The sequence below is a fragment of the Zalophus californianus genome, chromosome 9 (assembly GCF_009762305.2).
Source record: "Zalophus californianus isolate mZalCal1 chromosome 9, mZalCal1.pri.v2, whole genome shotgun sequence".
Taxonomy (NCBI): Eukaryota; Metazoa; Chordata; class Mammalia; order Carnivora; family Otariidae; genus Zalophus; species Zalophus californianus.
The window spans coordinates 22789070-22806414 of NC_045603.1; the positions used below are offsets into that span (position 1 = coordinate 22789070).

Sequence of the window (17345 nt, forward strand, 5' to 3'; positions counted from 1 at the left end):
TTTATTGAGGGGCACCTGGGTGGCTCAGTCATTAAGCGTCTGCCTTCGGCTCAGGTCATGATCCCAGGATCCTGGGATCGAGCCCCGCATCGGGCTTCCTGCTTCACGGGAAGCCTGCTTCTCCCTCTCCCACTCCCCCTGCTTGTGTTCCTGCTCTCGCTATCTCTCTGTCAAATAAATAAATAAAATATTAAAAAAAAAAAGAAAATTTATTGAGTGCATGTTTTGAGAAGAATTCTGTAGTATGAACTTGAGAGTACAAGAAGATGCAAGGTCTCTGCAGATCATAAATCTATATTCAATCTTATCAAAGAAGACATGAAAATGACTGAATTGAACAGCACAACACATTTACAAGTGGAAATGAGAAGTAAACTGAACAGTTTCTATCAATATATAGAGATATAGATAGAAGGAGGGATGTATTCAGAACCAGATAGATGGATGTGATAAGAGAACACTTTCTGAAGAAGGCTGTGCATAAAGGTTTGAGAGTCATTAAAAAATATGGGCAAGCGAATTGGAGGCCAAAAATCCCAATAAAGATTAATGAAATATATACAGAACAGTAGCTGACTAATTATCTTGCCCAGAACAATTAGTATTAAGGGGGCTAGAAGAAACAAACTGGACAGGAACAGAGGTAGCAGAATGATGGAAGGTAAAGAGCCTCACAGGTGTACCTGATGAGCCTGGGTTTATCACAATTTATAATGTGGTACTTTTGTGTCCCAGCTGAAAGTGGCAAGATGAAAACAGAGGTAGAGAGTTATTCTAGCAGTTCTGTACCAGGATTAGGAGGGATGAAGAACACATCTTAGAAAGCTGCTATCAAACATAAGGAGATGACAGCATGAACCACGGTAAATACTATGGAATGGGAGGGGAAAAGGTAGACCAAAAGACTAGGTCAAAGACGGATTAGACTTAAGACCAAAGAAAGAAAGGAGAATCAATGAAGAGGAGACTAGAATGATGGTAGAGAAAGGAATAAGAAAGAAAGTAGGATTAGGATCTGATTTGAGAAGGTAAAAATTTAAAGAATTTAGTTTTTTTAGGACTATAAATTTCAGGAGCCTGAATATACTTTATTCCCTAGTTCTGAGTTTTTCCTGCATAAGACAGGAGAACAAGAAAATATAAAATAAATGGAAGAATAAAGACTAAATAAAAGCAGGGCCTTTACAAATTTGACCCCACAAATCTCAAAATTTTATGAAGCCATAAATACATGCTTAAAAATTAAGAATTCAAACTATATGAACTTTAAAGCATAAGGCAGTAAACCATTCATAAACAATCATTATAACAAGCAATTACAGTTACATTAAATACGCTCCTGGAAGTTGAAAGAAAAAGCTCTTCCTGTAGAAATGAGAAAAAGAGAAACCTATTTCTATAACCACATCATAAAACCACAAAATTACAACCAATTTAAATAAACAAAAGCGTACCTTTAATGTTCCATCAGCTGAACAACTAGCCAAAAGCTTATCATCTGGTGAAAATCTGCAGTGATTGACTGAATTTGTGTGGCCAAACATGGTATTGCGACATTCTTTTTGATTCAAATCCCAGAGCTATTTCAGAAAGATAAAAAGATAACTAAAAAACTAGTACTGAATAAGGAAAAGTTAGAAATCTCATAACATTCTTGCTTCACTCCCATTTAAGCTTTTTCAATTACAGAAAAATGTTCAATCATATTAATGAAAAGGTGTCAAACACAAAGGTGAACTTGTGATTACCAAATAATGGAGCAGCCCTTAGATCAACACCTAATCTATTAAGGGACAAAAAGCTTACCTAGGCTTTTAGTCTGAACACTAAGTAACTAAATAATTACTGCTTATTTTAACAAAGTAGTTTGGAATCATTATCATTTTATTCAGCTCTCCAATAAGTAATATGTAAAATAAAATGCTCCCAAATTTTTTTTAGATGCTAGGTTATCCAGTCATTTCTAAGATTTCCCAACGCAAATCTTGAGTCTACTTACTAAGCTAAAATCTATTAATGCTCTAAAAAGTGACTTGAAAAATACAAAGATAGCAAAGATAGATATAAATACATTTGACAGGAAATATAAGAGGCTTGAAGAGCAAGTTAACACCTCTAGGAAACAACCAACCAAATCCAGAATCCACAGGACAAATGACTCAGTTTCTCTAAGGAATCAAAAGAGGCAGAGGGCTTCGAAGGAGAACTTCTCCAGAATAAAAGACATTTAAGAGACATAACAACCAAATGTCACCTGAAATTTGTATTCTGATTCCAACAAATCTATGGTAGAAAGACATGGTTTTTTGGGGGGCGCCTAGGGGCTCAGTTGTTTAAGCATCTGCCTTTGGCTCATGTCGTGATCCCAGGGTCCTGGGATTGAGCCCCACCATCATGCTCTCTGATCAGTGGGGAGACTGCTTCTCCCTTGCACTCTGCCCTGCCCCCTGCTTGTGCTCTCTCGCACGCTCTCTCTCTCAAATAAATAAAATAAAAAAATCTTAAAAAAAAAAAAGATATGTTTTTTTTTTTTAAGAATGATGGGGAAGGGGAGCCTGGCTAGGTCAGTCAGAGGAGTGTGTGACTCTTGATCTTGGGGTCGCAAGTTCAAGCCCCATGTTGGGTATAGAGATTACTAAAAATAAATAAACTTTAAAAAAAAAAGGGGGCGCCTGGGTGGCTCAGTTGGTTAAGCGACTGCCTTCTGCTCAGGTCATGATCCCAGAGTCCTGGGATGGAGCCCCGCATCGGGCTCTCTGCTCGGCCAGAAGCCTGCTTCTCCCCCTCCCACTCCCCCTGCTTGTGTTCCCTCTTACGCTGTCTGTCTGTCTGTCTCTCTCTCTCTCTCTCTGTCAGTTAAATAAATAAAATCTTAAAAAAAATAAAAAATAAAAAATAAATAAAAATAAAAAAAAAAAGAACAATGGGGAAAAGTGAACATGGACCAGACAGATCACAAAACTATTATTTATTATGTTAGGTGTGATAATGGCATGGTACTTAGGTTTAAGACCTCAAATATGCACGCTGAAGTATTTTGGGTACAATGACATATCTGCGATTTGTCCCAACATGCTCCAGGCAAAAAAAAAAAAAAAGGGAGGGGGAGAATAAAATAAGATTGGCAAAATATTAATAATAGTGAGAGCTAGACAATGGATACCACAAGGGTTTATTATTGTACTCTCTCCTTTTGGGTATGTTTGAAAAGTGAATAAAATACAAACAAAAAGGGCTATAGTCCTCTCTGCGGATTTATGCTAACTATATTAAACACGGAAGGAGAAATCATCCATCCCCAAGATTAATATTGACAAAAATCCTTTGAAAATGACCAGTGAGGTAAGTCCTGTTCTTCATGCCCACCTCCATCCTCGACTTCTTTACCCTAGTCCTAGGTAAATCCAGTTTTTCAGATAAGGCAAGGCACATGGGGGCAACTTCAGATTTTCATATTTTCATTGCCTTCTCTCAGTTCAAGAGTCACAAGAAGTGAATTCTAATTGTCCACATGGTAATACAGGTGTGATATTTAGATTTTAAAGTAAAACTTGTCCTTAATTAAAACTATTGACTAAACAATAGAACCCATAGATCTCTCTTTGGTCTTACATCCTAGAGCTTTCTGTCTATAATTAAAACGAGGAAACAAACTTCTTCACTCTATAAAATTTTAAAAAGAAACATCAAAAATTAATCATAAAATAATACAGAAGTCTTAGTTTTTCAGAGGTGGATTTATTCCATAAGGTAAAGCATATCTGAGTAAAAATGAGCTATGATTATAAGACTACATTAGTCTGTTATTTTAATCCAATCCAGGGTTTTCAAATTGTGCTATGCAGGCCCCTAAGGATTCCAGAAACATGTCTGAAAGGGACTACTGGGGGAAATAAGAGAGGGAATAAGAGTAGAAAAGCAAGCTCAGGAGCGCCTGGGTAGCTTAGTTAAGTGTCTGACATCCGCTAAGGTCATGATCTCAGGGTCCTGGGACAGAACCCCACACTGGGCTCCTCGCTCAGCAGCTGAGCTTCTCCCTCTTCCTCTGTCCCCCCTCCCACCCCCGTTCAAGCACGCGCACCCACACACACTCTCTCTTTCAAATAAAAATAACGTCTTTAAAAAAAAAAAAAAAGCAAGACCACACCCCACTTCAACCAGAGCAATGGGCTTTCTCTCTTACACACTGAGCTTCTATGTAAGTTTTCTTTTGGAGGAAAAAAAAAAAAAGATAAAGTTTCAGCTTCCTAAACTGAAGGGGAGAGGGGAGACAATTTTCAATATTTTCTGAAGTTTTTTAAAATACTGTATTTAAAAAAAACAACAACACTGTATTTAAATGTCAAACACAGAGTCTATGAGGTTTTCCAAACTGAAATGGTTCGCCCAACCCACCCAAAAATATAATGTCCCTTTGCAAAGATGGTGTGACATTAAAAAAGACAGGGCAGAAACCAAACCAAAAAACAATCCAAAGGAAGTCAGTGAATCTTTCTGGACCCCCAGAACATTTAATCTAGCTATCTTCAATATGCCATTTAAGAGGGAAAAAAGATAAAATCTTTTATAATTTGTAACTATAAAGCATTATCAAACATACGTAAAATGCATATCTGCTTTTAGTTTTAGTTTTTTTTTTCCTATCAGCACTTTTTTTCCTTCCTCCTTCTAATAACAAAACCTCTCTTCTGAATCAAGCCCCACTTATAAAACAAATAGAGCTGACCTCACTTCATTTGTCCCATCTCTACATGGCTGAACTTGTAATCTTTGACCAATTCAAGGATTCCATATCCTATTGGACTACTAGGGTTATTTAACAATGAGCATATAAGCCAAACCAGGTCAAACAGTCTTCTTTAAAATTAAATCTATGGGACCTGGGTAAGAGTAAGTTTCTCTTCCTCTGTGACTATAAGCTGTAAAACCCACATAAGCCTGTAACTGAGAACAGCCATATTTCCTGCCACACAGAAAGAACACGCCTGAACCAACAAAGAGAGAAACAGAATCTAAAGATGAAGAGGGGATTAGACCCCAAGAATGTAATTTAAGCATCTGGAATCAGTTATGCCTAAAGCCATTCTCCCTTTAGACTTTTCAGTTACATGAACCAGTCTTTTTTTTTTTTTTTTTTTTTGGCTTAGCTAGTATGGAAGTTCCTATCACTGCAACCAAAAGAGCCCTGAATAATACAAGAGAAAATCGAAAAAGATGTTCTGATGCACCTATCAAATTTGTGCACGTAATTTTCATCATCCACACTTACTTTGAGGAAGCAGTCACTTGACGCAGTGGCTAAGAGAAGGTAATGACTGTTGTTGGTAAAGTGGCAGCAGTTGACTTGCTCTGAGTGCTCATCATAGATATGTACTAGTTCCCCCGTCAGAGAATTCCAAATCTAAAGAGAATAGAGAAAAGAAAATTTACAACTACCCCTTACTTTCAAAGGGAGAACAGAAGAGCAAACAAATGTCAGCTGTTTTGTGGCAGATTTTCCCAGTCAGACATAATACACCCCCTTCTCTAAAATATGTATTTTTCCAGGATGTCTTTTAAAAAATTACAAATCTACACGTGTGCCTTTCTATAGCACAATTAGAATCCCATGAAAACATTACATTCTTCAAGGGCAAGACTGCACATGTTCACATGAATGACAGTAGGCAGAGAAGTGCTATAAAAGGAATGGAATAATGGACTTGAGATCAGAAGGATTAAGTCCAAGACCTGCCTCTACTATTTATAATTTGTGTGTCCATCATCAAGTCTTTAATTTATCTGCATCATAGTTCCCTCCTCTGTAAAATGAGGATACTTATACCCACCCTTGTGTACACAATTCAAATGAGATAAAGGACATGCTAAGTGTGCTGCTGGCTTCAAGGTATCAATAAAAAGTAAAGGCAGATGGATCACTGAAAAAAATTTAAGGCTTTAGATTCTGAGAGAAACCTAGCTTTGAACCCTGGCTCCATTAGTTATCCGTTAATGTGAGCTTGGGCAAATGACTTCATCTCTGAACCTATTTCCTCATCTGCAAAATGGGATCAATACTTACTCTCCAAGTTGTAGTGAGAAATTGATAATGTAATATAACAAAGTGTGTAGTATAAAGCCTCACACAGTGTTAAATTCCCAAGCACAAGTAATCATCATTCTAGTTACTATGTAGAACAACAGAGCAGTGTGTTCTAACAATAAACAAAAGAAATAAATTACCTAGTCTTCACTGGGCTCTGAACTTTTTAGAGGTATTAATGTCCCTCTCATAGCATTTTCTTTCTTGCTTTTTTTTCTTTAATTTTTAAGTAAGCTCTATTCCCATTATGGGGCTCGAACTCATGACCCCAAGATGAAGCATCATATGCTCTACCATCTGAGCCAGCCCGGTGCCCCGCAGTTTTTATCTTATCAAAGCACTCACCAGAGGCCCAAAGAGTTTATTTTTAGGTTCTTTAATAGACATTTGCGCCTCTTGTTCTTTATTTTGAGTACTTAGAAAACAGAAACTCAGTGTTATCTCCTTTTATTCCACATAGCTCTTGACTTTGAAACTGTGCAAGAATGGCCAACTCCAAGTCTGACTCAGTAGTGGCTTTGGAGTTAATTAACTGGTTGGTTGTAAAGCCACCTAGACAGTCCAATCTATCAAGAAGGAGACTTTTCCAAGGTCTTAATCTGTCTGGACGCTCCAAAGTCTTCTTCAAGTGAGTACAGACCCCAGGAAAACTTCCAAGTCAATTTTCTTGCTCCCAGGTCCACTAAGACCCACGCCATCTAGCCAGTTTCAACAGTCCGTCCGTCCATCCTTCCTTCCTCCCTCCCTCTTTCCTTTCTCCCTTTCTTCCCCTCTCCCTCTTTCTTCCCCTCTCCCTCCCCTATCTACCTACCTATCTACCTATCTATTTATTTGCAGGACTCCCACCAAGTCAGGATCCATCTCTTTTTAAAAAGCCTGAAGCGAGAGGTGGTTCAGTCGGTTGGGCATCCAACTCTTTGACTTCAGCTCAAGTTATGATCCCAGGGTCGAGACAGAGGCCCGTGTCAGGCTCCACACCCAGTGTGGAGCCTGCTTGGGATTCTCGCTCTCCCCTTCCTTTCTCCCCGCCACCCTGCTCTCAACATGCGCACACTCTCTTAAAAAAAAACAAAGCCTGAAGTGAGGTGTTTGGGGTGCCTGAGTGGCTCAGTTGGTTAAGCATCTGACTCTTGATTTCAGCTCAGGATCATGAGATGAACCCGGCGGCATCAGGCTCCACACTGTGTGAAGCCTGCTTAAGATTCTCTCTCTCCCTTTGCCCCTCCCCCGCCCAACCCTCCCCACTCTGCACTCCCTCTCTAAAAGAAAAAAATCTGGGTTGCACACTTCACAAATTATGTATTTTACAACAGGAATCCAATCTCAGTAATTTTGTGCAGCAACACTTCCAATCACAATGCCCTCAAAGATTCCAACTGATATTTTATCACACAGACCTATCAATAATAAACAGTAGGCAAATTCATTAATTTGTAATTGTTTCTCCCAGCTGTCTGGTAAATATCTCAGGCTGAGAAACCTAGGCATTTTTGCTGGTGCTTAAAAATAGACAGTGTTGGGCGCCTGGGTGGCTCAGTTGTTAAGCAACTGCCTTCGGCTCAGGTCATGGTCCCAGGGTCCTGGGATCGAGTCCCACATTGGGCTCTCGGCTATGCGGGAAGCCTGCTTCTCCCTCTCCCACTCCCCCTTGCTTGTGTTCCCTCTCTGTGTCTCTCTCTGTCAAATAAATAAATAAAATCTTCAAAAAAAAAAAATAGAGTGTTAGTTTGCAGTGGATAAAAACTGGTTTGCCTCAAGTCTGTAGATCAACAGGCAAGAGTCCTTTACCCCTACTTACCGTAGTCCCTCTACTATGGAAAAAGAAAATGAATTCTATGGTAATTACAACTCAAGAGAAAAATATTTCCCTACCTTCACTTTTTTATCCACTGAGCAGGTTGCTATTAATCTGTCATCTGTAGAGAATGCACAACAAAGCACTTCATCCTCATGAGCCTTGATTTCCAGCAGTTTCTCTCCTGTTTCAGCTTTGAACACCTGCACAAGCAACAATAAAATCTTTTTACCATAAACCAATGGCCCCCATTCAATAAAAATCTTTCTTCAAAAGACCTTAATCCATATTATTTTGCAATAGTAATGAACCTTGGCAAAACCACTCCAAAAAGCAGAATATCTGTCGAGTTTATACGTCTTAACATAGAGAACTATCCCTTATTAAATGACTGTAATATCAATAAAAAGAGCTGGCAGAGTATAGCTTCAGTTCTTGAGATTAGTTTGGCAAATTCTTTTTCTTTTTTTTTTCTTTTGGCAAATTCTTAAACCGAAAACATTTCATTCAGTATGTTTTCTTTCTGGGGCTCAAAAGCCAAAATTAATAAAATTAGTAATAAAGCACACATATAAAAATATGGTTTACAGTCATAATTTTGCAAAGACTAAACCTAATCTAAATATCAGTTTTAACTAAATTGATCCTATTTCCTTCAAAATCAAAATGCAGAGCACAAATGTAAAGAAAAGCACTCATTCATGTATTCCAAAAACAAATGAGAACTTAAATTCCTTCAAGCACCTTAGGAAATAATCTAGTCTGATTCCTGTTTATAGTCAGAAATCTGTGTCTGAACCTGTGATAAAATAGGTATTTTACCTAATCACTGTTTTTTAATTAGAGTCCTGTGCACTGCGATATGGAGTCCTTATGTCTTTTAACAATTTGCATTTCCTCATTACTCTTGGAGGGCTCATGGATGACAGTAACGGATTTGCTAGGGTAAAAGGTACTTTTATGTCACTTGGCAACTTTAAAATTATGAAAACACACAACCATATCTTCTAAATTTCCAGAGAAAGCTTTTCTAAAATGTTCAAGAGATTTGGATTTCTCTAATTCTAATGTGCAATTTTCTTCAATTCTAGGATTTAAATATATTCTAATATGTACAGTATTTGGTACATGCCTCTTTCAATTTTTCTCAAGAGATATGTTTTACCTGTAGGGTTTTATCAACTCCACAAGAAGCTATTCTTTGACCATCCTCAGAAAAGCAAGCATGGTAAACAGCATCTGTATGGGGGCGGACAACTAAGCGGGAAAGATTCTTGATGTTTTTTTTGTTTCTACATACAAGGAGAAAATGAACAGAAACCCAGTAAGTAAAAGTAACTTTTTTTCAGTAATAAACTGTTAACACTGTTGTGTTGCCAAAAATACAAAATTCTTAAAATTAAGTTACCAGCATGTAAATGACAGCATAGATCTCCTGAAGGAAAAAAGTATTACGAAAGTGGCTTTTTAAGAGAAATGCTACCCTATATAAAGCAACCTGTCAGGTGCTGCAAATGTCAGAGTTGGGAGAAATCTAACTAATCAAACACATGTTGCTTTCTATTTTCCTCTGATATATTAATGATAACATATGCAGAGAAAACATTATGTAAGGATACCCTCAAAAAAAGTCTCCATTGTTTTTAAAGGGAAAGAAGCCAGGGCACCTGGGTGGCTCAATCAGTTAAGCAACCTGACCCTTGATTTCAGCTCAGGTCATGATCTCAGGGTTGTGAGACTAAACCCAGCATAGGGCTCCACACTGGCCATGGAGTCTGCTTGAGATTCTCTCTCTCCTTCTGCCCCTCCTCTCTCTCTCTCAAAAAATTAAAAATTTTAAAAAATAAATAAAAGGAAAGAAGCCATAGCAAAATGAAGCTCATTTCCTAACTAAAGTATGACACTACACCCACCATTAACAATGATGTACTTTATTTTTTTTTAAGATATTATTTATTTGAGGAGCGCCTGGGTGGCTCAGTCGTTACGCATCTGCCTTCAGCTCAGGTCGTGATCCCAGGGTCCTGGGATCAAGCCCTGCACTGGGTTCCCTGCTTGGCGGGAGGCCTGCTTCTCCCTCTCCCACTCCCCCTGCTTGTGTTCCCTCTCTCGCTGTGTCTCTCTCTGTCAAATAAAATAAATAAAATCTTAAAAAAAAAAAAAAACAAGAGAAGTACGTCTTCTGCATTAAAAAAAAAAGATATTATTTGAGAGAAAGAGAGAGAAGGAGAGAGCCAGCGAGCACACAAGCAGGGAGGGGGCAGATGGAGAGGGAGAAGTAGGCTCCCCACTGAGCAGGGAGCCCGAGGCAACTCGAGGCTCAATCCCAGGACCCTGGGATCATGACCCGAGCTGTAGGCAGACACTTAACCAACTGAACCACCTAGGTGCCCCACGATGATGTACTTTAAATTTGCTCTTCTCTAACCACAATTATTCATAGAGGAGAAAAAGATAAAGCAATATCATTTTCTATGTATCTTAATCTACTGAATACTAACTATTCCACTAGTGCAGTTAATATGTTATTTCTAATGGGTTAAAGGGGTAAAGTATTAGAACGGTGTCAGAATTTCATATACATACACCCCAGTCACTCTGAGTACAAATAAATATGTTAAATGGCATTGTGCTTATTTTAGGAGTCAGATAAAGAACAAACCTACTTCTACTACTTATTAGGTGTGTAAACTTAGGCAAATAATTGAACTTAATAAGCTTCCATTTCCTCATATGTACAACAGGAGTAATGATACCTGCTCTAAACAGTGCCTGGCACATAAGGATGCCACTGTTATTATTCTTTAAAAAAATTAACCACACATCTACTCCTGAAACCAATATTACACTATATGTTAACTACTAGAATTTTTTTTTAAAGATTTTATTTATTTATTTGACAGAGAGAGACACAGCGAGAGAGGGAACACAGCAGGGGGAGGGGGAGAGGGAGAAGCAGGCCTCCCACTGAGCAGGGAGCCCCATGCAGGGCTCGATCCCAGGACCTTGGGATCACGAGCCGAAGACAGACACCTAATGACTGAGCCACCCAGGTGCCCCTAACTAACTAGAATTTAAACAAAAACTTTAAAAAAATTAACCACACACAAGATGGACCAAATGAAAAAAGGGAACACAAAAGGTAAATCAGACTTAGATCCTGCCTAGAAAGTACTATAATTTACTAGAAGCAATGAAACAAACAACTATATGAACTAAGGTGATGAGAACCTAGAAGAAAACCAGGTAAATTACTAGCAAAGATTAGAAGATTAGACTAAAAAAATATTCTCTCTTTCCCCTTGTTCTAACTACTCAATTCCCCGAAGGTCAGAAAGTGTTGCAAAGATTGGCATATAACAGACGGCCAAAAAGTATTAAAGAAATAACAAATGAATGTATGAACAAATAATTTCTTTGAAAGCTAAAATTCAGTTAAATTTAAGCTTATACCAATCTAAAACTGTCCATAAAAAAAAAAATCTTTCTAGTACTAAAGTAAAGCATTCTTTGAATATGACCTGGTCAAACCCAGTTAAAAGATTCAGCTCACAGAATGACTAAGCATTCTGTGACAGAACATCACAGGTTGAAACGCAGTTGATGGAATGGGAAGAAAAAAAAAAACAGCAAGAAAAAGTGAAAAATCAAACTCAACAAGTCATAAGAGAACAAGAACTAAACCTATACCCATGTGATTATCAGACCATGTATTAATTCTATTTCAACCACTAACCAAAACATCAATTCAGTTGGATCTTCCAAAAATTTCTTCTGCATACCAACTATATGGACCAGGAAAAATGCTAAATGCTATTCTTAATATTTACTGAGGACCTTCTATGAACTAGGTAGTGTTCTAGGCACTCTATGTGTGTGTGTATATGTTTGTATACACACATACTCATTTAATCTTCTCAATAATGCTATGAAAGAGGACTATTAGGTGAGAGAAGTTGAGTAACTTTCCCTGGTTATAAACAACCAATAAAGCAGAGCTGGGTTTCAAGTCCAGGCAGTCTGGAGCCAAAATCTGTTCATTTTAACCTCCAAACTATTCTAAACTACAGACTGTATAGACTAGTAACAGAAAAATAGGCCATCACCATAAAGTGAAACAAATGTTATGATATAAGTGAGCAAGTATTCTAGAATACAGACAGGTTTACCTTAGCTTCAGTGAATTAGGGAAATCACCTAGGGCAACCTATTTGGAAAGAGGGCCCGGGACTAATAAATATTGCAGATATCAACCTAGAGTTCAATTCAGATATAAATTATACATGTGAAAAGACAACCATTCATATTCATTATTTCTAGCTACAAGAGAAGCATGGCATATAGAAGGCACACGGAACATAAAGATAAACAGACCCAGGAATTAAATTCCATTCAGCAAGCCACACAAGCTTAGTCAAGTCTCAACAACTCTGTGCCTCAATTTTTTCATTTGTAAAATAGAGCAAATAATATTTACCTTCTAAGGTTTGAAGGTAAAATGAGTAATGTGTGCATATTGTGTATAACAGGCATTAAAAAGATGAGTTAACCCTCTCCTTTTTTTAACTGATAAGATTAAGGCAAGAGCAAAACTGAATAGCCTCTTTTAGGAGTTAGAACAATCAAACTTCAGTGGAAGTTTAATGAGGGCTATGTGAAAGGCGAAGGGCTAATCACTTTATATCCAATATCTCATTTCAATCTTCATAAAAATAATATATCTCAAAGAATTGTTATCTCTATTTTATATATGAAAAAAAGAGCAACCTGTAATTTGTTCAAAATCACAAAACTATCAGGTTTCAGAACTGAGACTCAAATCGATGTTTGTGGCTTCAAAGCCCATGTTCTTTGCTAGTAAACTATGTTACAATAAGTACACCATTTGGTATTATTTAGTATGTCTGGTCAAAATGCCTACAGGCAAGCATCTATTTCTATGGATTCTTTGAAGATACATATTTCTCCTATGCTCACTTCTCCAGAACTTTTCAATAAGTAAGAATGCTTATTAAAAGTTCCAGCCCTTTACAAAGTAGTTAAATCTTCTTGGAGTAAACTTATTCACTACCTGAAAAATAATGACACAGTTAGCACTCCACTCCCTTTGGTTTCTTTCCTAATCTACTTACATCCACTCCAGGTAAAGAACTCCATGATCGACCTCCTGCTTGGCCTGCAGCTTAGCTTGCTGATAAACTTCTGAGGTTTCTGGTTCACAGAGACCCAGCTGTACAATATTAGGAAATGGATGTCGTCCAAGAAGATGTCCATTTAAAGATAAAAATTCCTGGAAATTTTCACAGACTGCACAATCCTATGAACAAACTGAAATCTCTTAGAAATATAACTAGACTTAAGATCTGACATTTTTCTGTTTCTGTGATCTTGTCACTTTAAAGGCTTAAATGAGGTATTCTCTACATGAGCTAAAATTAAACAGCCAACCATTAGGTAACAAATATATGGTGACCCTCTCCAGATTTTTAAACATAGTGTAAAAATCTCATTATCCAAGTATTACTTTCTTAACACATTCTTGTGTAAAAAACAAAAAACAAAACAAAAAAACCCAGTGAACACTTTACTTCCTCAACATTCAAACCTCAATCCCATCTACATTCCCAGTAGGCTAGGAAGCAAAATAATTAGAATAATCAAGGGTCAAAAGGAGGAAATTATCTCTCTTTGTCCCTTTTATTTTGCTCATCCCCACTATTAAACCTAGAATTAAATGACAATGAGATGCCCTTTAAGAACTTATTTTTCATACTAATTATACCTTTTCATCCAATATATGCCTGTATTCCACAAATTCATGAATCAGATGAGCAGGGCCTATGAGTTCAGTTTTTGCTTTAATCCAATCCAGAGAAAACATTAAAGCACAAAGTTCCTTTTAAAAAAAAAAAAAAAAAGGTAAGATGAGGATACTGTTAAAGACATCAAAGAATTTTAACTCTACCATCCTTATGCTTTTTTTTTTTAATAAAGATTTATTTGAAAGAGAGTGATCGAGAGAGAGATTGAGAGAGAAAGCACAAGCTGGGGAGGGGGGCAGAGGGAGAAGCAGACTCCCGCGGAGCAGAGAGCCTGACAGGGGGCTCGAGCCCAGCACCCTGGGATCAGGACCTGAGCCGAAGGCAGACGCTGAACGACTGGGCCACCCAGGCGCCCTGCCACCCTTATCCTAACACTGCTGAAAGAAACGTAGCAGGTAACTTAGAATTTAAGGACAGAAAGGAAGCTATGTTAAAAGGAACCAAAGAAAGATAAAATGGACCACACACCTTAAATCAAAATAAATTTTAGCTGGATTAAACACTTAAATATAAAATAGAAAACCTCAAAAAATTCTATGGGATACAGGCAAATATTTTTGTAACCCTAGGATGAAGGAAATGTTTGTAAACATGACACCAAAAGTACAAAAAAAAAAAAAAGAGAAATGTAAACTTTACCTAAAAACTCAAAAACTTTCAATATCGTTGAAAATATAAATAAAATTTGACAAAAAATAAAAATATTTATTTACAACACATATGATAGATGAGGGCTTAATATTCTTTTTCTTTTTAAAGAAAATTCTAATAAGGGGCGCCTGGGTGGCTCAGTCAGTTGAGTGGCTGCCTTCGGCTCAGGTCATGATCTCAGGGTCCTGGGATTTAGCCCCACATTGGGCTCCCTGCTTCTCCCTCTACCTCTGCTGCTCCCCCTGCTTGTATTCTCTCTGTCAAATAAGTAAATAAAATCTTTAAAAAAAAAAAAAAAGTACTGCAGAGGAAGCCATGTTTTCAAAAAAAAAAAAAAAGAAAGAAAATCCTAATAAAATAAGAGAAACACCTTAACAAAAAATAGGTAAAAGCAATGTAGGAAACTCAATGCACAGAATAAAAGGTACAAATGGCCAAAAATCTCAGCAGTAATCTAAATGAAACAACAAAGATTCAGCATGTTTTAATATCAGATTTCTAGGGACGCCTGGCTGGTTCAGTCGGTTAAGCGTCTGCCTTCAACTCAGGTCATGATCCCAGAGTCCCAGGATCAAGTCCTGCATCGGGCTCCCTGCTCAGCAGGAAACCTGCTTCTCCCTCTTCCTGCCACTCCCCCTGCTTGTGCACACTCTAGCTAGCTCTGACAAAGTAAATAAAATCTTAAAAAAAAATCAGATTTCTAAAGACTAAAAGTAGTAATAAGAATATTAGCTGGAATCAGAGGAAATGAACACTCTCACATACTGTTGATAGTGATGTAATTCAGAGCACCTTTCTGGAGGACAGTTTGGTAATTTGTATTAAAATTCTAACTGTACATACCATTTGACCCAGAAATTACACTTATAAAAATGTGTCCTAAGAAAATAATCAGACAAGTGTGCTTAAGCAATCTAATTGTCCATAAGCCTCAATATACAATAAAATAGTATGCAGCTTCAAAATTTTTCACTCTATATAAATCGACATAAAAAGAGGACCATGAATTAGAGTTAACTGGGGGAGAAAAAGGGATATAAGACTATTTCTATTCTGATCCTATTTTGGGTTTAAAGAACAAGTATGTGGGGGTGCCTGGGTGGCTCAGTCAATTAAGTCTCTGACTCTTGATTTCAGCTGAGGTCATGATTTCGGGGTTGTGGGACCGAGCCCTATATCGGGCTCTGCACTAGGCGTGGAGCCTGCTTGGGATTCTCTCTCTCTCCCTCTGAGCCTCCCCCTGCTCACACACTCACTCTCTCTCCCTAAAAAGATTAAACTTAAAAAAAAAAAAAAGGATAAGTATGTGTATCTGAGCAGCAAAACAACCTGGAAAACGATACACAAAAGCATTACCAATAATGGTCATTTTCACTTTCTTTTTAGTTTTTTGCCTACATTTTTCCAATGAAAAACCTTTAAAAATTAGAAATTATCTTTAAAAATCAGAAAAAAAGGCTAAAAAGGTAAGAATAAACTGAATCCTATCACACTACCATACATACCAAGTTTTAAAAAGATGCACTGACCCAATAATCCCACTTCAAAAATTTTTCAAAGGAAATAATGTAGGTGCAAAGACATTGTTCATTACAGCATCATAAAGGCAAAAAACTGAAAACCTAAATGTGCAACAATTACAGTTTAAGTAAATTTGGCACAGGTCTTTATTGGAATACCTTCATTCCAAAGTGTATATTATTAAATGTAAACTATATTTTGCTAGGTGAAAAAGACAGGATACAATACATCATTAGCATAGATAAATTACTCAAAGTACATATGGTTTTCCAAAATGTTAACATTTTGAATAGTTGGTACTCATGATTTCAAGTATCATCTATGTGGTGATGATTCCCAAATTTTATTTTTAGTCCATAATGTTCCCCCAGAAAGCCAGATTCATATATCCAACTATATACCCTTTATTTCCAGTCAGACGTCTTAATACGTATGAGACAGTATATTCAAAATGATTTCCTAACCTTCCCTTTACCCCTGAAGAATACCTGGTCTGCCCATAGACTTCCCAATCTCAGCTCAGGGCAACTCCATTATTTGTTGTGCAAGCTTGGAGTCATCTTATAATGCATACCAAATCCATCACAAATCATGATGATTCTATATCATCACTTTCTCCTTCCATGCTGAGCACTTACTATTCCCAACATAGTATAAATTTACTTGTCTCCCCACAGAATGTAAATTAAATGAGAGCAGGGACTTTGTGCCTATGGTAGATCCTCACAATGAAGAATAACAAACCAGTACCTAACAGGCACTCAATAAATATTTGCTGAATGAATGAATATAATTTCCCATTCTCCATTTCCTCTCAAAGCCTAAAAACACAAATCCATACTGCCCAAAAAGGAAGGCTACTGGTAAGAAGAGAGTGAATTTTTAGGTGGTTCGTTTACTACAGTTACTAAGGTACCTTTCTAAATTACTGTAGGTAGAAAGTGTAACAAAAACAAAAACACTTACATAGGCTATAATCCTATTTTTACTAATAAAAGAAAATTCTAAACATAGGAGGAAATAAAAGTGAGATAAAAATAATTTTTAGGGCACCTGGGTGGCTCAGTCAGTTAAGCGTCTGCCTTCACCTCAGGTCATGATCCCAGGATCCTGAGATCGAGTCCCACATCAGGCTCCCTGCTCTGAGGGGAGTCTGCTCCCTCTGCCCCACCCCCACTCGTTTTCTCTAAGAAATAAATAGATCTTAAAAAATAATAATAATTTTTAAATGGGTTGCCTTACTTTGTGCATATTGGCACTAGCCATGTGGTACGCCAGAAAATTGTACCAATACATGCAGTCCTCCTGATCTGGTGAAAGAGTATGTGGCTGGTAATGTTTCTGGAACTGAGTGATTATCTTCTTATGTAAATCCTGAAACCCAAATGAAACATTTTAGAAGACGGAAACAATTTCATAACCTAAGCATCACAATAACTACAGCTTACAAAGCTATTTAAAAATGTACAGAGAA

At 37.3% G+C, this 17345-nt stretch overlaps 1 protein-coding gene across 3 annotated transcripts in view; it reads right to left on the bottom strand.

Moving 5' to 3' along the window:
- APAF1 (apoptotic peptidase activating factor 1) overlaps positions 1-17345 on the bottom strand; it is a 90407-nt gene that overhangs the window by 48741 nt on the left and 24321 nt on the right. For all 3 annotated transcript variants that reach the window (XM_027591973.2, XM_027591972.2, XM_027591974.2), the window contains 7 exons: positions 17114-17245; positions 13660-13773; positions 13010-13194; positions 9043-9169; positions 7955-8080; positions 5270-5401; positions 1455-1580 (listed from right to left, as the gene is read on the bottom strand). In XM_027591973.2, coding sequence (XP_027447774.2) covers positions 1455-1580; positions 5270-5401; positions 7955-8080; positions 9043-9169; positions 13010-13194; positions 13660-13773; positions 17114-17245 — 942 coding nt within the window. The remainder of the gene's footprint in view (positions 1-1454; positions 1581-5269; positions 5402-7954; positions 8081-9042; positions 9170-13009; positions 13195-13659; positions 13774-17113; positions 17246-17345) is intronic.